This window comes from Patiria miniata, unplaced genomic scaffold (assembly GCF_015706575.1).
Source record: "Patiria miniata isolate m_02_andy unplaced genomic scaffold, ASM1570657v1 HiC_scaffold_20, whole genome shotgun sequence".
NCBI lineage: Eukaryota > Metazoa > Echinodermata > Asteroidea > Valvatida > Asterinidae > Patiria > Patiria miniata.
Genome location: NW_024037059.1, coordinates 1,775,568 through 1,801,245, shown reverse-complemented (window position 1 = coordinate 1,801,245; position 25,678 = coordinate 1,775,568). Strand labels below are relative to the sequence as shown.

General features: G+C 41.2%; 1 protein-coding gene and 1 long non-coding RNA gene across 2 annotated transcripts; one reads left to right on the top strand and one right to left on the bottom strand.

Annotated features, from left to right (window-relative positions):
• Positions 1-6,693: 6,693 nt before the first annotated feature.
• On the bottom strand, positions 6,694-18,096 carry LOC119727440. The gene is made up of 4 exons (XR_005270950.1): positions 17,935-18,096; positions 15,262-15,370; positions 13,424-13,543; positions 6,694-11,052 (listed from the first exon to the last, which is right to left on the bottom strand). It is a non-coding gene; the product is annotated as an uncharacterized LOC119727440 (long non-coding RNA).
• Positions 18,097-21,218: 3,122 nt separating this feature from the next.
• Positions 21,219-23,870, top strand: LOC119727348 (E3 ubiquitin-protein ligase TRIM56-like). The gene has a single exon (XM_038199201.1). The coding sequence runs from the start codon at positions 21,261-21,263 to the stop codon at positions 23,199-23,201; it is 1,941 nt and encodes a 646-aa protein (XP_038055129.1). The 5' UTR covers positions 21,219-21,260; the 3' UTR covers positions 23,202-23,870.
• The last annotated feature ends 1,808 nt before the right edge of the window (positions 23,871-25,678 follow it).

Genomic DNA, 25,678 nt, shown 5'->3' with positions numbered 1-25,678 from the left:
CCCTCTTGTGTGCCCTGCTTTACTTTAAAAAAAATTCAAGTTGGAAGTTCAAACTATAGAGGGCGCCCTTTTAATTTTTAAGTATAGAGGGCGCTATTTGATATAATAAAATACTAGAGAGGAGACAGCACTTTGTTTCATTGTTATTTATTGAAAAGACTGGCCAAAAAAAAAGCCCAACACATGCAAGTCCCCCCGAGGCGTGCACGCACGGTGTTCCCCGCCCACAGACACCGACAAGCCCAGCGAGTCGCCCGCTATCCACATCGACTCATGATCAGTTGATCTTAGTGCGCACTAACTCCCCAAACTTGCAAGTCCAAATATTCGCAAATGACTAAGTTAACTCCAACATGATAAGGATCCTTATGAACTTCGACAATCCGTTTACTTTTCTGACAAAGTCGATGCCTTATTAACCGTTTCAATTACAAAGTATTGCCATGGAAATTATATACCAACTATCACTCCAAAAATTGCCCAAGTAGAGATCTCTCTCACATCTACCCATGATTGTCTCACTCAACATTTCCATCGTTCACTGTTGCATCATGTTTCTGATCCATTTAAATGAAATGCAAAACAAACAGGCTACAATTTGCCAGCTTTCTCCGATATTTCCAACGCAATTAGATTTTAGGACATTTATCTCAGCTACCATTTACGTAAATAACTTCCACGATATAACTCTGAAATCTCCCTGCCGTTTAATCACATCAACATGTACATTGATCAGTTCATCTCATGAGTGTGTCATTTCAAAATACGTATAATTTGTAAGATTTTCACAAATAATTGTAAGTATTTGGTTTTGACGGACATGCACGTTTAACTTGAATTGGCAAGGACCAAAAAACCAATTCAGCAACTGTTTTACAGGAGGCAGACGTAACCTTTTAAGAGAAGTGACAATATTATCGTCAAATTTGATCTTCAAGCTCTAAAGCCTTGCCAATTTTGGAAAGCTTCTTTGTACTTGGGTAGTAAGTACTTGGGTAGTAAGTACATGTACATGCTGTACATGTACATGCATGTACATGCATGTACATGTACATGTACATGTTATGTACATGTACATGTACATGTACATAGCATGTACATACATGCTGTACATGTACATCGCATTTTCCATCAGATACACATGTATTCGACTGAATAAAAGTGTCAATTTTGATGTTTTCTGGCAGCACTGATACTAGTTTTAAGAACGTCAGATTTTGCAGACAAGATATAGTTGTGCCAAGTGAATTTAGGTTATTATTTACACTTTAATTTAATTAAATGTTTCAATTTGCAAGTTTGAATTCACCAAAGTTATCTTGGTAGGATTTACAGATTTTAAGAAGTGAGATTTTCTGCCAAAACTTCAACCAATATTTTGGTTGGACAAGTCCAATTTCAAAGCAACTTTTTTCTTTATCTACCTTGTACTCTGAAAGATAGAGTTTTTGGTATTCTCTTAGTAAATTTTGCGCTTAATTTTGTTCTCCCTTTTTCTGACAAAGTTTACGTACATTCTGTACAGTAAAAAGTCAATTTGTTATATGTCTCAAACAGTCCTGATGTATATGGGCAAATACACAACGGTTTCTTTCAGTGGAGAAGAGTGATCACAATTTGTTCTTTGTGCCATCATAAATATCTTCAACAAAGCTGTTGTACTGTGCACTCAATGTACATGTACATCATTTAATTTGTGCACTCGATGTACATGATGTACATGTTAATGTACGTGATGTACATGTTACAATCTAAAACAACCCACACATTTTGATTGGGAGTTTTACGAGAGAGAAATTGGTTGGACTGAAACACATTTGCAGGTTTTCTCTTGGATTTCTCTAGATTTCACACAGTGTTTCAATACTGAGTGATCGTTTTTTTCTTTTCTACGGACATCTGGCCAAACTCTTTTTTCAATACGCAATTTGCTCACTAAGTGATTGCTAGCCTATAAAGTTACTGACTCCGTACTTTTGTCAAAGGAGTTTTTTTTTTGGGGGGGGGTTTTGAGGGGGAGTATTTTGTTTTTTACTCCCCATTTTCAACCCGATGTGCCCTTCTGAAGAACCATGCTATTTCCTGGCTAATGTGCAGTGGCGTAGCTCATGGGGATGGGAGGGGCCTTCTAACATTTGGAGGGGGCTGTCTGTCCAATTGGACAAAATGGGATCTATCAAAATCCCATGCTCGGCCCATATTTTGGCCAACTCAGACGGGAAGCCACAAACATGGCAACTAGCCATGTACATTCAAATGATAATTTCAAATTTCAAATTTCATGTTGGCCCCACATGGACAATTGCATGGGCTTCAATTTGCCCCCTCCTGTTTTCTTGTGGCCCCTCCTTCATTCTAGCTACGCCACTGTTGATGTGGTGGCAATCTGCCCCTCAGCATCCTCAGAAGCTGTGGCATCATCATGACACAGGGACAGCCTTGTCCCGCCATGGCCATCCATGGTCAAGTTTAATTGAAGTTTTCATTAATTCATGCACTGTACAATGACAACATACATCCTCATCTGTTTTGCTTGCTAAACCCACATGTGTATCATGGCATTCGGAGTAAACATACAGGGCGAGGCAAAAAGAAAGTGACCTGGATTAACGATTTCTGTTCTGAAATTGATCCCTGCTACCAGAAGAACCTATTTTTCTAGCTGTCCGTGGAATGGGATATTACAAAAGCGGCAATCAAATACGTACAGATGAGATTTGAGTCAAGACAAACATTTGTACTGTCCGATTTTGTGAATTGAAGAACAAGTCCACTCTTATTTTCCTGATATACTGGTGACAACTTTTGTCTGTTTTCATTTGCAAGTTTTCGTTCATTCATGGAGGTAGGAAAATGTCCATATTTCATTTGATTTAGTAGAACAGCAAATGACTAATGGTGGACAGTTGAGTTTTGTGATTTTTTTTATTAAATTAGACATAACTTAGGAACAGAGTCCGGAAATTACGTGAAATTTTCACAGTTACTAGTCAATAACATGTACTTTATCCCTATGTTATTTGTATGAAATAGAGTGATCCAAACATTTTTTTCAAACATGTTTTTCTAATTTGGTCACGTTTTTTTTGACTCGCCCTGTACTGCTACATGTCTACATTACAACAGATATTGCACATTTATGCTCACATGCAAACCTAGGCAGGCCCCAGGACAAATTAACGGCAGTTTCTGAGATTGATTCTGAAACAAGACGCTTGCTACGTAGAAAGAATTTCATTGATGTTTAGGCAACGCACCATGCAAAACTGGGCAAACATCTAGGATTGTTTCTCCTTTTTTTCTCCTTTGAACATTCAAAGTGATGAAGTGGTATTTATACATCACAAACTGATGTCGGCCACAAATTAAAAATATTCTGCGGGTACATACATGTACATGTAGTGCCAAGGATTGGCAGAGTCATTTGTGGCTAAGATTTTCCTGGTTTTTATTTTTCATCTTTTTTCCTGATCTGTTCATATCAATAAGAAATGAGGCCCTGAATTTTTGGCCGTCTTATGTGGTCCCAAACCGCCAACTACATGAAATCAGATATTATTTAATCAGCGAAACTGCCATTCATTTTAAGATTTATCCTGGGACCCGCCCCTTACAACCTATAAGACAAGACCGACCTTTCACTTCGAAATGCTTAAAAACGTACTAAATTTACAGGCTAAACCTGTCTTTCTTGGGACAATGTTATATAATGTATCCCTCTTGCACTTGCATAGAGCCTGGTGTACCTACATGAGCTGAGATTCAACCCAAGCGACGTCAACACAATCGCTAAGTCCTAGTTATTTCAGATCTCTCTAAGTTGACCCCAGCAAATTTAGGTTTTACTGTGAGTTAGGAACATCATAATAATACCTTCTTGCAAAGATATTCCTGACAAAATTAAATGTACATACATGTACCTGTCCAAGTTGGCTATCAACTTCTTTATTTTGAATCGCATTGTGGTTTATAGAACAAACCCTATAAAGGCAAAAAAAAACCTTTTTCCAAGTGTGCTGACTATATTCCTCTGACTTAAAATCTGACTGTTTTTTTTGGCTAAAAAAAATGTAATTTCATTTGATATCCTGACTTGATCATTTAAGAGTTTCTCTTACTCATTAATTCAGCCTTGTCAAAAGTGTGTGGTTAACTTTATTTGTAGTGTTGAACACTTTAATTTGTAGAGGTGGGCACGTTTGTTTAGTTTAGGTACCTACATTTATAACTTGGTTATCTATTATATTGCTCAGATTTTTGACCCTACGTACAATTTTGTGTAATTTACATCAGGTTTTATTCACTGTTCACTGCATTAAACTACTCAAAAATGTTCTCATCGACGTTCTTCAGCAGAACTGACATGAAATGCAATGAATCATTATTTATGACGAGGAAAAAAAGATTTAAGATGCTACATGCCGGGCTCAATTTCAAAAAGGACATTTAAACCTTTGTGAAGGATTTATTCAATGCAACATTGAATTAAGAAAGTTTGCTGAAATTTAACTTTAGTAGACTTGTTTATATTACCTTTTAGCGTTTAACTTTTGTTTAAAAAAAAAAAGGAAGAAATTACTGAGATTGTTTGGTCAATTTTAATGAGATTTTAAGCGATTGCACATTTCTTACTGAAAGACCTGCCCTGCATGTGTACCTGTATTTTCCCTACAACCCTCTTAGTACTACTGAATCTAAACTTGACCTGAGCAATGACTAGGAAAACCTTTGACTTTTCTTTTTAACCCTTTAGTGACCTTAGCCGGCCGAGGCAGCGAGAACTGAATTGCCTGTAATGCCAAAGGAGGACCAGCATTCTTGACCTGTCTATCTTTTTTTCTTTTCTGTTCAGCTATTTTGGTATTTGATAAAAATCACAACTAACAAAGTTGCCTCGAATAGGAACTGTATTTTCAACTTGCAGGATTTTTGTCAGTTAGTTTAGCATTTGAATAAGTTGCAACTCACAATACCAGCCTTATTAGACAATGCACTTGGAGAACTAGCGTTGTACACTGAGAGAAGTGTGGTCACTAAAGGGTTAAAGCATGGAGCATAGCTAGTCTTCAGTCTGTGGCAATACCAACATGTGTCCTGAAAGATCTTCACCTTATTTGACAAATGACGCACAACGGTTACACCGTCATGCCAAAAACTATATTTCTAGAATTGTATTGGTTGAGAATCAGTCTAATTCTTTGAACTTTTGGGGGATGCTTTTTGTTTGAAGGGATCCCTTGAAAAATGCGTTGGAAGACGTGCATCTGAATGATACACGTTTGAGGTTGCTTACATGTACATGCAAAGTACATCTCAAGGATCAATGCTTTGGCACTTTAAACTTATGCACAGATGTGCATCAAACCAGATTGGTTTAAGCATCAATTCAAAGATTTATGAAATTTTCAGAATATATTTTATGGCAAGTAGCACCAATTTTTTGTTACATTTTGTAAAACCTACTCATTGTCTTTGTTTCTTAGCAGCAAGTTGTACACTGGTCAGATATCAGACTAAGATCCAATTACTGCTCTCTGACGAGACGTTGTACAAACGATGTACATTTACTGGTACATTTTCAAGTGCATTTGATCAAATTTTGTCTGAAAGGTAGGGTACAATTTTCTTTTCCAGGCTAGCGCACAAAAGTACAAACTGGTCATTAAGAATATATTCAATTGAAAATCGCAAATTTTGATTGCATCAGAGCTAAGGTGAGGATCTTTCAGGACTCTCAAAGACATTCAAAGTTAAATGTCTTCATTTTAATATAAAACTTATTCTTTGCATACGGAAAAAAAAACAAGTGGATATAAGGCATGACATTTTGCTTTTACACGTAGCTTTCCACATTGTTCCATGAGCAAAAATATAGTGTAGCTTTTGCTGCAAGCCTAGATATACAAAGGCTTCATTGAAAGTCGATTCAGTATCACACTTTGCCTAGATTTTCAATGCAAAGAAATGAACACATCAGATCACAATTTTGTGATCACAAAATGGTCCTTTTAAGTAGACCTGGTAGGGGATTTCCCCTACGCAACCACCTATCAGGTGGGTGATGAATCTATGGGAGGCAGCAGTGATTGCTCAAGCCCAAGGTTTCATCCAATCATAGGATTGGAGTGCAGAGGTCACAACATTTGACCATGAGTTGAGTAGCAGCACTTTAAGTGCTTGCAGTGAGTGTCGAGTCCAGAAAGATTGCTGAGATTGAGTGAGATGTTTGCACACCAATACACTGGTTGCATCTCTGTATGATTGTAGGACTCAATGGACACTCATAAGAAGAGTATTGACAGCTCTTTGTCAATATCAAAAGTTTATGAGGACTGACCAATTCCTAGAATTGTCCTGTCAATGCCTTGATCAAATTTTGATTACAGATGACAAATAGCAGATTTTTTGTTTCTCTTACTTTCTTTTAAGTGCCAAATTGAGGCTAATTGGTATTGCCACAGACTGAAGACTATAATGTACAATACTGTTTTCCTGTAATGCAGACAGATAGCGTTTACTCCTAGCCATGAGATACACATTTTACCGGTGGGTTTAGCAAGCAATGAGGATGTACACAGTGCATGAATTCATTCTACAAACTTCAATTAAACTTACCATGGATCCATCTGGCAGGACTGGCTCCCTGTGTCTGACACCACAGCTTCTATATGTTAGGATGCAGGGGGCCTGTTAGTCCACCACATCTTCCATCTGGCCAGGAAGCAGCATGGTTCTCCCCCTCTGCACACCAGGACTTCTCCCCTACAATTTGAAGAGTTTGGCCTTCTCTCCTTTTTCTCAGAATTTCTGAATTTTTCTCTCAATTTCTGATTTTTTTTTACTGCTGTTCTGATGATAAATATGATGGCACTGGCCCATTCTTTGATTTATTAGATAGACTTCGTTTCCGTTGTGTTTTCATAAGAGCTTTTTTTAATTTTTAAAAGTCACATTTAAGTTGCTTTGAAATAAGGGATGTTTTTCTTTTTTTCACTTTTTTTCTCTTTTTTTCTATTTAACCAAAATCGAGTATTTTGAATGACACAATACGGAAAGATAATATTTGAGGCAGGGAAGCTGAAATTTAGGAGTTTTGAATATTATTAGTTTTTTTTTGTAGGTTTATCAACTCATGTGCTGCCAAAAACTCAAACATTATTTTAAGTTTGCAAAGATTAATTTAAGTGATACATCAGATGCTGAATTTAGAGAAGATTTAACTATTGATACAGTTAATTTTAATGGATTTCTATTTGCTATTATTTCCTTACAATTTTCATCCGTGCATGTCTAAGATTTGAACACACTCTATGAGAGAACCGATTGTACATGATGACACAATAAAAGGCAATGAGATTTCAGAGTTATACCATGGAAGTTATTCACATAAATAGCGGCTGAAACACCTGTCCGAAAATCAAACCGCATTGAAGAACATCAGATATACCAGCAACAGTACCCATTTGTTAGCAGATCATTTGGATCAACATGATGCCATGGAACTATTGAAATGCAAGCAGGACATCAAGAGTAGATGCTCGATTGATCTCTAGATTTGCAATCTCCAGATTGATAGATGGTACATAATTTCCACAGCAACACTCGGTAAAGAAACAGCCAAAAAGACATCTCCTTTGCAGAAAGGCAAACTGATTGTCAAAGTTCAAAAGGATCCTTACCATGTTGAAGTCAACCAAGTCATCCACGATTATCCAGACCACAAGCTCAGGAAGTTAGCACACACCTTGAACAACTGACCACTCGCCAATGCAGATAGGGACGACCCACCAGACAAGCCGGCATCTGCGGGCGGGGAACACCACACGTGCACGCCCCGGGGGGACTTGCATGCGTTGGGCTCGAGCATATCATTACATTGCCTGTTGGTTAAACGTCAAGTATATTGGTTGGTTACTCAACAAATTATCATAAAAGATTATGTAATGTACATGTATGTACAGCCAGCACTGGAAGCATCATTTTTTTTTCTGTTCATTTTTTAGTGCGAGGATAAACTTTTGATCATTAGCACTCAGTAAGTAATGAACAGTGGTTAGCATTTGTTTTTGTATTGCTTGACAAATGAACAAGTAAAAACTGCTTTCTTTAGGTTGTCAACATGCGCGCTTATGCAAAAACAGCTTCGTGTAAAGGAAACTGTCAAATAACAGTTATTTTTGCTAGTTGTGAGTGTTTTCGCTTTGAAATGGAAAATACGCAATTTGCAACTTTTTGGAAATGTGTGAGTAACGCCAATATTTTTCATTCACAGCCAAACTTTGTCTTAATTCATTGGACCAGTGCTGGCTATACTTGATAAACAAAAGCTGGGTACAAGATTGGCACGGCTGCTGATAGTAGTCGCTAAGTTATGATGTACTGGAAAATGGATCAAGGATTTTGCAAAACTCATTTCTGAAGACAAATTTGGAGATATAGAAACAAAACCTTAATTTTGTATATTTGTTGGCAACATTGGATTTTTTGACAGAGTATTTCCAGCTCATAGTTTTAACGCAAGGAAATTTGGATTTTGGGGAATCTAAAAATGTTTTTGATTTAAATTTGAACCAAATTTTAGTCTAAATGAGAGATTCAATACAACAATTATCAAAAGTTTGGTCCAAAGAAGTGGGTTCAAATTGCGCGCAAACATAGTTTGTTTTTAAAGAATTTTGTTGGAGAGAAACCAATCTTGCACCCAGCTATTACCAATCAGGCAATGCCATTAAGAAATATTTCAGATTAAAATATCAATTCAACGTAACCAGCTCTCTCTGTTATAAACATTGTATCATAAACATTTCTCTACGAGGATTTTCTGCATTTTGAGCAGTCTTTTGTTTTAGCAAACATTGTCTAAGAAATAGTTTGATTCTTTCAAAAATGCATGAAACAAGAATGCAACTTTAGGAAATTGAAATGCAGCGCTTAAACTGTCCTCTTTTTGCAATAAGTGACTATTTCAAGCTAATGAATAGAACTGAATTTGGTCCATGAAACCATTGCGTTATCACTTTTATGAACTGCGCTTGAACAACTGACTGCTGTGAGAGGCTGGTTACGTGGCATTTGTAGAGGCCTCTCCTCCATGTTCATGAACTGTGGTTTGATTTGATCTCAGCTATGAGTGTCATCAATTGTATATCCACCAAAAAAGAAAAGCACATTTTGAAGGCTTTTCTGCAACACTTTTCTTTGCAGACAAAATTTTAGAGGATCACGTCCAATTTTTTTTTACATGATGACTTTTGTGCTAATTCATCATCAAATGTTGTGAACTACAAATTTTGCATCAGCTTTTCAATATTTTTGACATCTTTCAAGCTGTGGTTACCCGAGGCAACCCATTTTGCATAAAGGCCACAGAGGGGATTTCTGAAGTCCTCTAGTGACGTTGAGGAGAAAGAGACCTCTACTTTTTAAATATAAGATGTCTTTTCGAAAGAGTTCCATTTCAAACGAGTTCCGTTTCGAAAGAGTTCTGTTTCAAAAGAGTTCCGTTTCAAAAGAGTTCCGTTTCAAAAGAGTTCCGTTTCGAAAGAGTTCCATTTCAAGAGAGTTCCGTTTCAAAAGGGTTCCGTTTCAAAAGAGGTCCTTTTCAAAAGAGTCAATTCATAAGAGTTCCGTTTCAAGAGTTCCATTTCAAAAGAGTTCCGTTTCAAAAGAGTTCCGTTTCAAAAGAGTTGTTTCAAATCAGCTCCGTTTCAAAAGAGTTCAGTTTCAAAAGAGTTCCGTTTCAAAAGAGTTCCGTGTCAAAAGAGTTCCGTTTCATAAGAGTTCCGTGTCAAAAGAGTTCTGTTTCAAATCAGTTCTGTTTCAAAAGAGTTCCGTTTCAAATGAGTTCTGTTTCAAATCAGCTCGTTTCAAATGAGTTCTGTTTCAATTCAAAAGAGATCCGTTTCAAAAGAGTTCCATTTCCATATAGTTCAAGTTCAAGAGAGTTCCATTTCATAAGGGTGTATTCCACAAGTCAGTTCAGAGCTAAGGTATAATCTCATGATGGGTCCGATGGTGATCTCATGATCTCTGGCGTGTGACTAGTCCATGTATTATTGCTCTCATATCTCAGCAGTTCTCTAAACATTTGGGCCAACCGTTGTAGATACACAGGTTCGGGAGTGGAGTGTCGAAAGTCACACTTTCTCAAATCAGGGAAAAACACAGCTTTCTCAAGACGCTTCTGAGGACATCCATGCGTCCAGCAAAACAAAAATTTCACATCTCACGACACACTGAGATTGAGAGTAGAAAGGTTCCAGGTGATTATTATGGAGGGAGACAAAATTGTTCTTGTACAAGTCCTGCTGGTCGTGTTGTAGCTCGTGAAGTCCATGTAGTCAATATGCAGATCCAATGGAGATGTACATGTACAGGGGAGTATCTTTGAAGAGATATCAGTGTTGCTGAATGGCATCTCAAAACAGCCAAGCAAGAGAGATCTCCAGATCATCTCAGACTGTTTCATGTTGGCTTTCAGGAATCAGTGGTTGTGATCGGTAGTCAGATTTCCTGCGACTGAAACTGGGCAGCTCATCCGATCCAATGCTGATTGCTTGCAAGTCAAGGGGCAGCTTGCTGTAGTGACATCCAGCAGTTTGAGAAAGATAAACTTCTGCCTACTGGAGGTGTTTCTTGATGTCAACTTGTAGGTTTTTTTGTTGTGCAAATCCTGCTGGTCGTGTTGTAGTTCGTGAAGTCCATGTAGTCCATATGCAGATACCATGGAGATGTACAGGGAAGTATCTTTGAAGTGATATTGGTGTTGCTGAATGGCATCTTACAACATCCAGGCAAGAGAGATCTCCAGATCATCTCAGACTGTTTCATGTTGGCTTTCAGGAATCAGTGGTTGTGATCGACAGTCAGATTTCCTGCGACTGAAACTGGGCAGCTAATCAGATCCAGTGTTTGTTTATAGCAGCTTGAGAACAATGAACTTCTGCTGACTGAAGTTTGTGATATCAACTTGTAGGCATTGTGGGCAATCAACCGTGCTGGTTTAGAAATCACTCCAGTCTGAGCTGCCAGGGTGGTGCTGGGTCGAAGAATCTGTGTTAAAAAAAGGAAACGAAACAGGAGGTTTACAAATTTGCCAGGAGACTACAACATCTGCAAACAGTTTCAACTGCTATGATCATAAACAAAGGCACAACAAAACTGACTTCTGGAGACATCAAAGGAAAAGCATTTAAAAACGTGGCTTTACGTTTGGTAGGAAAAACACACCTCTAAGGATTCAAACAGAAAGTCATTGGTTGTTAAATAAATAACAATCGATGGAGTCCGAAGATAAGTCCGTTTTGAAAGACCAAATCTTAAAAGCCCGTTTTTCACGTTTCGTCTAGTGTTCGTTAACAATTGAGGGGGCTTTGTGGCCCATCAGTGGCCGGTAGACAGTAAGTTTCTGCTTCAGTGACCTGTTCTTTGAACTGGTTTCAGTCCTTTTGGTTTGAAAATCACAGGCGTGTGAAAAAAGGCACACCTGGATTTTTCTAGGCGTGTGATTTTTTCAGGTGTGTGATTTTTCTAGGGGTGTGATTTTTCTAGGCGTGTGGTTCCATGGACCAAACTGAGACTGAACAATCATTTTGTTATAATATTCATCTTCATTCTTGGTTTACAGTAATGCCATTTCAGGAGCAACTGCAGTGTGCAGTACAGAGGGATTCAGTCATGAGATACATGTAATTCTCAATTCTCCGGAAGTTTTTAGGTGTGTAAAGCCCGGTTCATACTTCATGCGAAAGCGAAAGCGAATGCTAAAGCGAATGCGAAGCGAAGTTGACGTCATGAAACATTCGCTGCGAAATACGTCCGTGTTGAAATGTGTTCAACTTTTGCAAATTCGCAGGGCGAATACTTGCCATGTCGTCACAAATTCGCGTTCGCTTTCGCGCCGAGTATGAACCGGGCTTTATGGCGTGTGGGAACTATCACACGCCTCAAATCAGAAAGACTGTTGTTTTATACAGTATTCACAGTAAAGTTAAACCTAACCCCTTAAACTTCCTCAGGACTACCCTGCTAAATCCAACAGAGTCCAACCAGACTTTCCTGTTCAATCCACTGTGCCTTATTTTCAGTTGTCTGCTGAATCCAATGGAGTCCAACAATGCGTTATAATGCGGTTCAGTTGCCTGCTGAATCCAATATTTTACATCAGGAATGTACACAAGGGCTTACTGCTCAATCCAACAGGCTCCATTAGTCAGTTGCCGTGTCACGCGTAGCTGCTCTATTTTCTCGTCCACACAACTGATAGCAACGCGAGGCCAGTGAACGATGGCCATAAAAGGGCTTCAGAAAATTCGCAATTTTCATAGCAAACCACAACCGATCCAAACAAACAAAGTTGTTTTAGGTAGTTACAGACTGTCTTCATACATCTATCAAGGTATTTTTTTCTCAAAAAAAGGATTTCGCTGCATTTTGACGATATTATTTCACGGATAAATCGACTAAAAATTAGGTCATGAAATTTCCAGTTTTTTTCGAGAACGACAAAAGTCTCCCAAATGTTGAGGTAATCAAACGAAAGAGTGAATCTACAAAAAATCTCCTGAACGTGCTGTCATTAATATTTTAAGAATTCGATATACACCTAATGTTTCCAACAACTTCCATTTTTCACAACGCGAATAGATCGTCGCCATTGTAAAGCATAGAGCGAGGAACCCAAACACGGTGTGACCTTGTGACCCATACGCCCACTGATTGGTCGAACTCGCGCTCGAGTATGGCCTGCTTAATATTCATAAGTCATTCATTGCGCGAATAGCGCGTGCTATTCACAATGTTTTCAGGCAAACGTACGTTTACACGAGTACATTGTGATTGCAAATCATGAAATCTCACAAAAGTCTTCATTTTTCAACTGGCGATTTGGACCAAACATTAGAAGTCTTCTGCACGTGTTTCACATGAAAATGAAGCGTTTACTTTCCTCTATCTACTGAGCCTTGCCATTTGTTTCGGCCTTTTTTAAGAATCGAATGAACACCTAAAACCTATCGGCCCTCGATTTTGTTGATTAAAAATATGATTTTGTTTGACAGGCCATAACAACACTTTATATTTGTCAAAAGCAGTTATTTTTGTTATCAAAATAAAGCACACGATTTCAACTTTTCACTTATTTAGCCATCTTGGCTTAACAGTGCATGTATTAAGGCACATTTTGTGTTTTTCTGTAGTCTCGAATAAATCTTGTAAAATCTCGCGTACGCTTTTGGGCCATGCGTGCTTGACCTCGGGACGAGAAACTGAGGTCAAACAGGGCTGTGTGCCTGATACGGCCACTGACTGCCATCGGGCATGTGACATAGTTGGATCCTGTTGGAGTCAGCAGGGTTAGGGTTTTAACAGGAGTAAACAGACTTCAAGTACCGGTACTAATAAAGTGAGAATTGCAAGCACTTACCATGCCTGTGTAGTTCCTGTTCCTGTGATAATCAATGACAGTTGAGGAAGGTTAGCTGGTTAGGCCAGGCTGGATACGTCTACCATCCGTGTGTGGGTTCAAGATGGTCTTCATTGTCATCTGTTATCCAACAAAGAAATTACAAAACAACATTTTATTCACATGTATCAATCAATTTTGGAAATCACAATTTAAACAACAGTTTTTCTTGTCTTCTTGTTATGCGGTCTGCAGAATCCTTAAATGAATGCATGGCACGCCTACAAAATAACATAAAATACAAGAGATATACATTTTTAGCCATTTTGCCAAGCAGCTTTAGGAAATTAATCTGAGCTACACTACATGTAGCCTTGGTCAAGGTGTATGACGATAGAGTCCACTGATCGATGGTTTACCGCGAACAACAGTAGCTGTATGCTGTAGGCCTTTTCACACTATGAAAAATATCCGTGTTGTACAGGTACGCGGGTTCGACACGTGTAAACTAGACTGACATTTTCACACTACAACATTTGAACACGGCACTGACCCGTGTAGAGCACTCGACCCGTGTCGAAACTAACCCTGCTCGGGAGGTGGGTTGAGAACTCTTGATCCGTGTAGAGACGTCCCACACGTGTTGAAAGCCGTAGTATGAACACTTCTGGGTTACGTTCGACCCCTGTATAACAGCGTATCGACTTGATCATCGGATCGGATTGCGTGCATCCAGCACTGTAGTTGTTACGTTTTAACAACGAACATATAAACTAACCTTTGACCTGCTGTCCTGCCACGCCACCAACGGTGTGATGTGAAAATCGGACTCGAAAGAAAATCGGATTCCTTTTCCCTTTTTATTGGTTAAACCCTCTCACGTGACTGGTCCCTCTCCTAATTATCTATGCATGAGCATGCGCAATACCACCAAAGAGTCCGTATTTCATAAGACCTAAGTTCACGCTACACCTGCCGACCGCGCTTGCATTTAGCAGCCAACCACGCTTGGTTTTTTCGTGCGTTCTTCGTATAATTTCGATGGTGCTAGAAGTTCACAAAATATTTTATGCTCCGATGTAACACGTCCGAGAAAAGGGGCCTGAAATCAGAAAAAAAGACTGACATGAAGTGCTAGTGTGTTGGAAGTGAAACGGGTCCGTGGTTGGGCTGACACGTGTAGGGTGACGGGCCGTGTGTGTAGCGTGAAACGATTGCACAATACACAGGTCGAAACATTACACGTTTCGCAAAAATGCTGGTGTTGCGTTGAGTAGTGTGAAAACGTAGCAAATTTGAAACATGTTGAAATTTTAAGAAGTCAACACGGGTTGGAGCCGTGAAGATTCCGACACGGATCGGACGCACATAGTGTGAAAAGGCCTCAAGCTGCTCAGGGATGTTCCAAGGCGTTAGTTCAGCACCGGCTGATTTGCATATCATAGCCTAGCCCCGTGAGGCCGCTTTTCGCAACTTCGTACAGTATGTGTGATTGCATAGCATGCAGCTACTGTTTTGCTTGCAGCCGACCATCGATCATTGGACTCTATCATCGAACGCCTTGACCAAGGCTAGAGGTATACATGAATGATTGAGCTTGGGTCACACTTTTATCAATCATTTCATGTACATGTACCACACAAAGTCATACCCCCAAAATGTATGTTTTGTTTTTTGTGTGGCCAATAACTCTGAATTTTAAGTTTGAGAAACAGGCACCAAAAACAGATATTAACACTAACAGCCCATTCCTTGAGCAGATATTACCAAAGTGATGCAAAATAAAAACTAAAATCATTTTCTAACAAGATCTATTCTAGACGTGATCCGCAGATAAAGTGATTGATGTAGTTACATACCTATAGAAGTACATACTGTCACTGCAAGCCATGCTTTGTGCTGACGTGAAGCTACATGTATTGCATCACATTGAAGCGGCTGGATGACAACTTGACAAGTCTGATAGACCTGCAAGGGGTTCAAATAAAGAAATGGGCGAAAGAGTGAATAAATTATAAAGTGAAGACTTTTACAGGACTTGTTGATGTTAATTTGGGCAATAAATTAATTTGCACAAAATCAGACAATTACATGAAAAAGTCTTAAGAAACTAACAAAACAATTTTGGATTTTGTAGGATTCTGCAATGCAGAGTAATTTATTCATTTTTTTTGTTAATATAATGTTTGAATGCTCATCAAAGTTTAGGTCTTCCTTCACGAGATTCTGCGAAGCTCATCAGCACCCTTACCAGCGCCCTGATTGCAGGGCGGGGGGTACGAGCAAAGCGTCGCAACAGTATAATTATTAAGAATCAGTGAACGAGGATGCAGCTAGACTTGCCAAACGCAGCCGGTGCGCAGCATCAAAAAGACTGTTATCTTGTCGCGCAATCTAATAAGAATGTGCGCTCAATCTGGAAATTTTTTTTTTGGAAGATTGAGCAAGGAATGAAGGGGTGTCGGACACTTCGCCCCATTTCCACGTCGCCCCATGTCACTTCGCCCCTAACCACTTCGCCCCATCCCCACTTCACCCCATCCCCACATCGCCCCATCTCCGCTTCGCCCCATCCCCACTTCGCCCCATCCCCGCTTCGCCCCATCCCCACTTCGCCCCATCCCCACTTCGCCCCATGTCGTATGAAAAACGGGTGCAGACCAAATCCAGGTCGTTAGTGTGACGTCACCTCCAGCACTCTCTGCACGATTGGAACCGGAAGTAAACGCAGTTCGAGCGTTTGCAGCCAATGGGTGCTAGTAATCAGTGGTGCGTGCGCGGGTATGACGTTTTTACTAACGAGCCGGATAAACTGCCAAAGACCCCAGATAATAAATGCTCCCAATTCTAGAAACTTAGGAAAAAAACAAACTCTTTGATGAGGTGCTCGAGACACAGATGAGAGAAATGATGGCTCTATCCCATTCAGAGACGCCTCTCCTATTGGCTTGTGAATAAAATCATCAGCCGCTGGATTCAAAAGAATCCGTAGGTAGGCCTATGGGTCAGTGAGTTAAAAGGAACTCACTGCCTTGAGGAAAATGTTCCGTCGAAATTTGTCTGATATGTGTCACTTCCAACTTCATTTAGATGAGATTGGTTCCTCCAACAGTGAAATTAGGATGTCAAAGGTATTGTCGTTCTCAGATAAGTGGGAGACGGGTTGGTATAGCCGGGTTGGGAACAAAGTTGGATCTTTTGCTTAAAGCTTTTTTCTCGGTAGGGGAGAGCCTAGCTTGAGAAGTTGGTTATGAATTGTTCATTTGGTGATGGGCTAATTCTTTCCGTTGGTTAGCAATTAGTGAATCTGTTGAAATTGTTTTTTAAGCCAAAAAAAATAGATGAGATTTTTTTTTTTGCATGTAACGGCTGGGGCGAAGTGGGGATGGGGCTATGTGGGAATGGGGCGAAGTGGGGATGGGGCGAAGTGGGAATGGGGCGAAGTGGGGATGGGGCGAAGTGGTTAGGGGCGAAGTGACATGGGGCGACGTGGAAATGGGGCGAAGTGTCCGACATTCGAATGAAGGATCCTCCAATTGCGCAATCATAAGAATGCGCATGCGCATTCTTATGATTGCGCAAATCACAAGAAAGCGCACAACAGTTAGTCACCAGGGGGCCAGGGTGAACTTTCAGCCTCTATGGCAAGTGGTAATGAGGCGAAGTGTAGCCCGACTGCGTCTGGCCGTACAGTACTATAGCAAGCTCTGTAGTACGGCCAGACGCTGAATGCTTCCAAAAAGACTGAATTTTTTGGGCCGCTGATGTAGCGATTTTGCTACATCTTTTGATCGAGATTATCTTTTCATCCAGGACAAAAATTCCCACAGTTAAGGTTCTTAGTCGTAGAGCAACTCATACCTTTTCGAAAAAACGTTCTTTGGTCTCAATATTTTCATCCATCTGGCCAAAAGACGACTTTCAGTCATCATCTTCCACAAATATCGTCCCGAAAATGCTCCCCCATGCGATTTCAAAATGACGGCCGCGCTGTAACTCATGAATATGCATAAACAGTCTGTGACGTATGACCTCGTGTTTTTGGACGTGCGTGCGGTGGGGCCGTACGTACATTATGTACATGTACATTACTTGTAGACAACAGCCCAGTACGTGCATGCACACCGCCGTGCGGACGTACGTGTGCATGCACGTACTGGGCTGTTGGAAATTTAACCTTAACTGTGGAAATTTTTGTCCTGGATGAAAAGATAATCTCGATCAAAAGATGTAGCAAAATTGCTACATCAGCGGCCCAAAAAATTCAGTCTTTTTGGAAGCATTCAGCGTCTGGCCGTACTACAGAGCTTGCGATAGTACTGTACGGCCAGACGCAGTCGGGCTAGGCGAAGTGGTTCAGGGTGAAATGACATGGGGCAAACTGGAAATGGGGCGAAATAGAAATGGGGCGAAGTGACCGACTCCCGCTAACAAATTGGTACGGGCCACGGTTGGAGACCCATACGTCTCTATTATTAAACCGACTGCAGATATGAGAGAAATGAAAATATTCTATGTCACACTATACTCACATTTATGGCGGTTATATCGAAAAGTTTGGCATTGGTGTGATACAAAAAATGAGAAATCTGCAGTCAAATCTGCCGCTAAATTTTGTACAAGATGGCGACGAGGAATTAATTCGTTAGTTCGAGAATTAGGCGCGGCAGCTAACCGTTATCCGTTTATTTCACTTCTCCACTAATTGCACATGCTACGATTAGACTGGTTTGCAGTCCTTCCATTTTCGCAATGAATTGTGCTATGATAACGCCCTCTGTTGGTGTTGTGCTGCATAAGGCAAACTGACAGAATTGCTTTATTATTTTGTTTTCGATTTATGAAGGCAAATACAATGATTTTATGTGATTAAATTGCTGAAACTTGTTTGTATTATTTCAAATCTGTATCTGTTAAATATGATTTGAATGTGACTATCAAATTTTACATTGCACTACCATGGGCGTCGCCAGGATTTTTTTTCTAGGGGGGGAAAAGCACACCCCCCCCAAAAAAGAAATTCTTGTACTTTCTCTAGCTTATTCTCAATTTATCAGTTTTCGAGGGTGGCTGGGGGACATTTGCCCACCCTACCCCCATTGACATCCCTCCATTTTGTTCAGTGCGTATTAAATTAATAGCAATAGAGCCTATGACTTAACAACTCTTTTTTCCCCCTCTGTTTTTTTTTGCTCTTTTTTTTTCTTTTCAAGGGGAGGGGCAAGCACCCCTTGCCCCCCCCCCCCCCCCGCGACGCCCATGTGCACTACCTTGTATGGATGGGAGAATTTGCAATTTGTTGGAAATATTTTAGAGACTCATTAAATTGATTAAAACAACAATCTTTTTTTTTTTACTTTTGACTATCAGATTTTCCGATGATAGAAAATTACTCGTGAAAAGAAGTATTAAAAACTAATAAAAACAAAATAGTACTAAGGCGAGGGTCGCAATAAATGTTGTACGTGTATCTATCACTGGACACAAAAGCCGTGCAACATAGGGCCACCTTGAATAAAAAGGATGCATCAGGCTTTTTGTTAAATATTTGTTAAAGAAAAAAATCCGACTTTACACTATTCCGGTTTTCCCCACCCACCACACCCCCACGTGTAACAGCTGTTTTTTGTTTTTGTTTTTTTGTTCTTTTTAAAGCTTTTTCCCGTCCCCCCCCCTCAAACTACGCCTTCAATGAGCATCTGTGATAAGTAAGATGAAGGTGAAGTAGCGCTCTGAATATTTCCTTTTGAACTACTGAGTAGGCAAGTCACGTACGGAGTTCTAACTTTAGCCCACCGATCCAAATCGGACGTAACATTCGACACATTCAGCTTAGGGTCAAGTCCCAATTATGACTCATGCTTAAATCGACCGGGTCCCGGGGACAGGAAATGTTTACTGTTCGGGTCCAGCCTTGGGCGTGGTATTTCAGATACAGCCACTCAATTCTCTTGTGAACTTCCTCCCCAGCCCTGTGAGGCAGTGGCGCACCCAGGATCTTGCTGGGGGGGGGGGGGGGGGGGGGGGGGGGGGGGGGGGGGGGGGGGGGCTCTCACAATATTTTTTTTGGGGGGGAGGGGAGATTCGCTCGTACCCCCGCCCTGCAAACAGGACGTTGGGATACTCTGATGTGCTTCACAGAATCTTGTGAAGGAAGTGGCCTATGACCTACGTACAAAGCATCTGGCTGCAGCTGTTCAAGACCGCAGTTAAGACAATGTGCGCAAATGCTATCCGAAAACTTCCCATAGAATTGCACACATTGCATACCGGATGAGATTTCTGTTTCATTGCGGACCATGTGGACAAAATTTTGAGCGTCGCATAATGCAATCCGACCGTTCGTGATTCGAAATGGAGCCTGAGCGAGTGACGGGAATTGTAAATTTACGACACAGATAAGTTTGATAGAACTTCCTACATTATTTCGCTTTTCAACGAGAAAAAAAAACATCTCTAAACTGGAATAAAAGAGTAATGAATCAGTCTTAACGGCCGTTTCAAACCTTGCAGAGTCATGACCTTGATGACGCGCAGGTCACTGTCCACGCAAAATCTAACCAATCAGAGCGTGAATTCATCAGAGTATCCCAGCGTCCTGTTTGCGGGGGGGGGGGGGGGGTACGAGGGAAGGGGGAGAGACCTATTTTGACGTTGGTGGCGCCACGTACACCCCTATTATACTACTCGAAAAAAAGCCCACATATATTATCACCAAGGTAATTGTGGGCCACTGCCGTGAGGCTGTGGTGCAAATTGCGTGCCTTGAATCAAGAGCACGACTTTTCAATAACCTGTACATTCAGTGGAAGGAGAGTTTATTTTTGCGTAATAATAAAACATTATAAAACGCAACCCGGCGCTGTTGTCCCCCCCCCCCCCAAAGACATTTACAGAAAGTATCCATCTGTTTTAGCATAGTGAAAACCACTAAGTCCGATTCGTCATGCAGAAATTATTGTTGGAACATAGCGGTTAAAATATGGATAAAGAAAGTTGAAGTGCAGGTTTGCGTATTAAAGGATGGGCGGTGCTCTCTTCAAAAGGATAAACTGTGACAGAAACAGTTTCCCGGTCGGAAATTGGAGCGTCCGTTGAATTATTCTAAGCAAGTGCGCCTGTGCGTGGTACTATGAGGTCACCCTTGATGATGAAGACAGTACAACTTATATGCTGTGTAAATGTCGAGACATTCTGCAGTTTTTCATACGTTATGTACATCCTTCAGTGTCTCTATTTCGAGAATATTCTGTCACTCCCATACTACTTCAAATGTCAATTGACGCATATAGGTAAGTTTGACATTATACTTTCGTATAAAAGATACAGATATCAGATAATTAAATGCCACACACAGTGGATTTGGTTCACAGAAAATGTCATCGCAGATTTGTCCTTTGAAAAAAATATAGGTAGAATAACAAGCAATGGCAGCCATTTTGAAAATGTTGAAAATGGCTTTTTGTACCTATGTTCAGTTTTTAAAGGACAAATCTGCGATGGCCCTTAAGCCAAATATCTTTCTGACTGTGCGCCAAATGCCATGCTTGTATCATCAAAGGCACAATCCCCCAAATATATATGTCCCCTATCTGTCCCACTAATAGTGCTTGTGTATGACGCCTGATATTTGCTTCAGATGTTATTTTTGTTTTAGGTGAAGGTCGCTTTATCTTTTGCGCGAAGGGGAAAAAGCGAGTCAAATTTTCTGTCGTCAAGGCGAATTTCCGGAGTTCAAATTCGCAAAAGCGACGACATTTCTGAACTACGGTTATTTTTGCCGCGAGAGTTTCTTTGTTATCAATGGGGTTATCAAACAATCTTGTTTTTTTTATTCCTGGTAATTCCTAGATGAAGTATGGCAGAGGCTGCAACAAAGATCGCACTGGGACGGATAAGTCAAAGCCACCTGGAATGTCCAATCTGCCGCTGTCGCTACACTGATCCGAAGATACTGGACTGCCTGCACACCTTCTGTCTGAACTGCCTTGACAAGCTTGTCAGCGGTGAACAGCAGCAGCAAAACAAGATCAGTTGCCCACTGTGCCGGCAACTCACGGACATCCCGGACGCGGGTTTACAGAGTCTCCAAAACTGCTTCTTCCTCAAGTCCCTGGTGGATGAGTTCAGCAAGCAGGAGCTGCTGCTGGGACACACCTCGGTGCAGATACCGACTTGCCAGCAATGCGACGAGGGCTTGGAGGCGGTGGCCCGGTGCCAGGACTGCGACGAGAACATCTGCAGGAAGTGCCAGGAAGCCCACGGGCGCTGGAAACGCACCAAGAATCACCAGGTCGTCACGGTGGAGAGCCTGATGAACCACACCGGTGGCCCGCTGATCGAGGTTAGAAAAACTGACAGCCAGGCCCCAAAATGTAGGACCCATCCCGATTACAGAGTCTGTTTTTACTGCTCTACCTGCGAGATGTCCATCTGCGCCAGATGTGCAGCAGTCGAGCACCGCACGGACGAACACAAGTACAGTGAAATCGCCGACGTCGTCGGATCGCTGAGGAAAGACGTCGACGAGGCTTTGCTAATGTTTGAAGATTGCAGAGAGAGATTTCAAGTCGCCCACAGGTCTACAGAGCATGCGAGGGACAGGTTAAAGATGATGGTTGAAAGGGCTTGCCAAGCTATTTCTGCAAAAGAGGAAGAAGAGATTGCTAAGATTAGAGAGAAATCTCGCAGTTTGAGAGAGAAGGTCGCGGAGATCGGTCGGGGGAGGGATGATAAGTACGAAGAAGTACTCGCTCGCAACCGCGAGGAGATGGAGCGGGCCGACCGAGTCGTCAAGACGGTGACCGAACTGATGCAAGAAGCCGAAAAAGACGAGCTCTTGGACCTCAAACCCAAGATCATGCACAACCTGGAGTCCCAAGGGGAGGTACAGTTCGAACCTGTGCCTTATGAACTGTCATACATCGGAGTCAAATGCCAGGACGTTGTAAGCGACGTCGACCTTGCTCAAATAGTACAGGAAGAGAAATGGAAACTGAAGGAAGAGTTTGGTAAGAAAGGAGACGGGCAGGGAGAGTTCAAGGGAGCGACAGGGGTGGGTTGCCTGAAGGACGGAGGAATCGCAGTGACGGATACGAAACACCAACGGCTGACGATGCTGACCTCAACCGGTGCTTGTAAACATACACTGAGTCATGCAAAGGAAGGCTTGTTCAAGTTGAAAGCGCCCTACAGTGTGGCCGTGACCTGTGATGACCTCCTGTTGATTACTGACGTCGACAAAGTGAAGGTGTTTGACAGCGAGCTGCAGCTGCAGCATCAGTTTGTGCCATCCAAGGAGGACCCCGATTGTCGTCTGAAGAGTTACCTCAGCGGTATCTCCGTGGACACGAAGAACCGAGTAGCCGTGGCAGACAGCGGCCGGAAGGTCATCTCTGTCCACAACTTGGACGGGTCCCTGATCACCACCGTACCCAATGACATGATTCACGGCTACATATCATTCAGCCGAGAGGACTGTCTGGTCTTCACCAATTACCACGAGAGGCGGCTTCTGTGCGTGGATCTCAAGGGGAACAAAGTGTTCGATGTCGGTACCTCTGTCGGTAGGAAGTCGGCCAAGCCGATCGGTGTTTGCTGCGACGAGGCTGGGGACATTTATGTCTCGACTCACTACGGTCAGACGGGGAGCTGCGAGATTCACCACTATGACCCGGAAGGGATGTACATCGGACGCGTGGCTCGCGGACTCTTTAACCCGTTTGCGATGGCGTTCGCGACCGACGGGAATCTGGTTGTGGCTGACATGCACTCCGTTAAGATCTTTCATCGTGCGTGATTCCCAAAGTTTCTACCATATCTGGCCAATGTTCATATCGGCGATGGATGACCTAAGGGTATAATCCAAATCTGATATGATTGCTAGATTGGCAAGTTGGTCAACCGCGTTATTAGCCGTCATGTTGCATCAGCTCTTACCTGTGATATCACATTCCTATTGGGAACATACTTTGATTAAAATGATACTGTCATGAATCAAAACTACAGGCGCGCTTTAGACAAATTCTTATTACAATTTCGACACCTCAAATTAAAAATGTTAGATAAGCCACTTGACCAGCTTGGATCGTGATACGATACAATGCATATACGCAAGGGCAAAGGGACACAAAAGTCAAGACGGTTTAGGGCCAGCTACATAATGTACATGTAAATAAAAAAAATACCAAAAAAAAAAATCCGTTGATTTTGTTTTGGTTGGATTTTTATATACACAGGATCTAGGAGCTTGAAAATTCAATATTTTTCCAATATTGATTATGCTAATGTAAAACATTGACCACAATATCACAAGGATAAGTTTTAACATCCTTGGTTTTTAATCACGAGAAGAAACCTGTATCGGTTTAATATTCGCTGTGCAGTGCGCTCAAGGCTCTCTTGTACAGAAAATACAGTCATCGCGATCGACGACTTCGCTGTGGTTTTACACTTCCAATGCAAGTGTTAATATCAATTGATTTATACTGCTAGGCGGAAACTAATTAACTGTGGGACCCAACCACTTCACATTCCCTGCAAAAGAGGCAATCTTCTGTCACAGTCCGCTTTTAGCTTTCTTACAGCAATGATACCACAGCCAGTGGCTCAAGAAAGTTCGCATTAAGCGTTTACTAATTATCTAACCGAGAGTGAGTCACAGTCACGTCAGAAGACATCAATCGACGCTTCGGGGCGTTGCTTTGTTTTAAGTGATGCTGCTCTCCCCAGTTATCCATTAGGGGGATGAGATGGAAGGCGCTGCCAAACATTTAGAGAACAGGGCGATCCATGACGCTGCACACGATGTTTGATTGCCTTCATTCGTGCGTGGCTGGAAAATGAGAAGACGGGATAAGTCTTAAAAGGTTGAGAGCTCTGCAGCCAGGGCTTAACAGATTCGTCTTTAGTTTTCAAGCAGGTGTTGTAAAATGACTGGCCATGTGCTCTTGTGTGATCGTGCGCTTTTAAAATGGAATCACGCTCTGGAATCGGGTTTTGTAAGAGCAAAGCACGAAAATTCGATATTTGTTTCAAACGCAAAGAGTTCGGAATTGTCTGCACTGACTTCTGGGTCGGCATGCAGTATACTTCAATTTATCTGCTGAACATTTTTGAAACTTTGCTTCATAATATCACAAACGAAAACTGAAATCGCACCCAGGCTCTCTGTTGAATCATATTCATGTATTTAAATAAATGTACATCTCCATGCATTACAACAAACCCAGACGTTATTGCGACACCCAATATATTTGTATTTCTGGCATTTCCTTCACTTTACACACGACTCGCAAGGAAGAGGAAGCAAAAATGTATTTATTTCATGTATAAGCAACTCGCATCTTGAATATCAATTTGCACGATTACATTGAGGGTTCATTTGCCAAGGAAAACTATGTTTGATTGGAAAGCAACCCATAAATAACTCTATAAAAATACATCTCACTTAATGTCAGCATTTCCCAGGCATATCTCGCAGATGCACACATATAGGTCTATTGATAGCATAGCAAGCACTGGTTCATTGCACTGTTATACTACATGTACTTAAACCCGGAATCTATAATAATCAGGGGGATAAATTAATTACGATTTTCCATAATAATGGCGGCTATTGTAATGACTGTCAGTCTTGTTTTCAGCTTTGATATATCACTTTATTAGCTTAATTACTGTAGTGAAAACAAGAGCAGGTCCAATACAGGCCGAGGAAACAGTCCAAATTTACTAACTCGTAATCAAATAAATTTCTTCTTTTTATTTAAAATTTTCAGAGGGTGTGAGAGACTAACGCATTTCTTCTTCAAGTGTATACGAAGACGTAATTTTACCATATAGGAGTTCACTTTTTGCATCTAATTCAATGGCTGGTTTAGAGTGACGTCGCAATAAAAGCAGGCACACAAACATTTTGTCAGAAATTGCCTCAGATCGCACCACAGATAGTTTTTTTCACGCGGTAATTTTTGGACCTACTTTTTAGGGGGACCACATTTTTTTCGCCCCCCCCCCCGCCCATAAAAAGAATTGTGTTCTGGACAAAAAAAAATGTTATAGAGGCACAGAGCCACACTTCCATTTCTTGTTTTGTTTTATGTTTTGTTTTATTGTTCTTCAATTTTCATCAACAATAATTTCGATGTTTTCAAATCTTCGTAACAAAAGGAAGATATCTCCCTTGGCAACTGGCCCAACCGAGAGAGGGCGCATTTTATGCAAGTCTGTGACTCAAGATATTCATTCTTGGAAAAAAAAACACCGCAAAAGTGCAGC

Excerpts from the sequence above, each read along its gene's own strand:
- LOC119727348 (XM_038199201.1), top strand. The coding sequence starts at position 21,261 with ATGGCAGAGGCTGCAACAAAGATCGCACTGGGACGGATAAGTCAAAGC.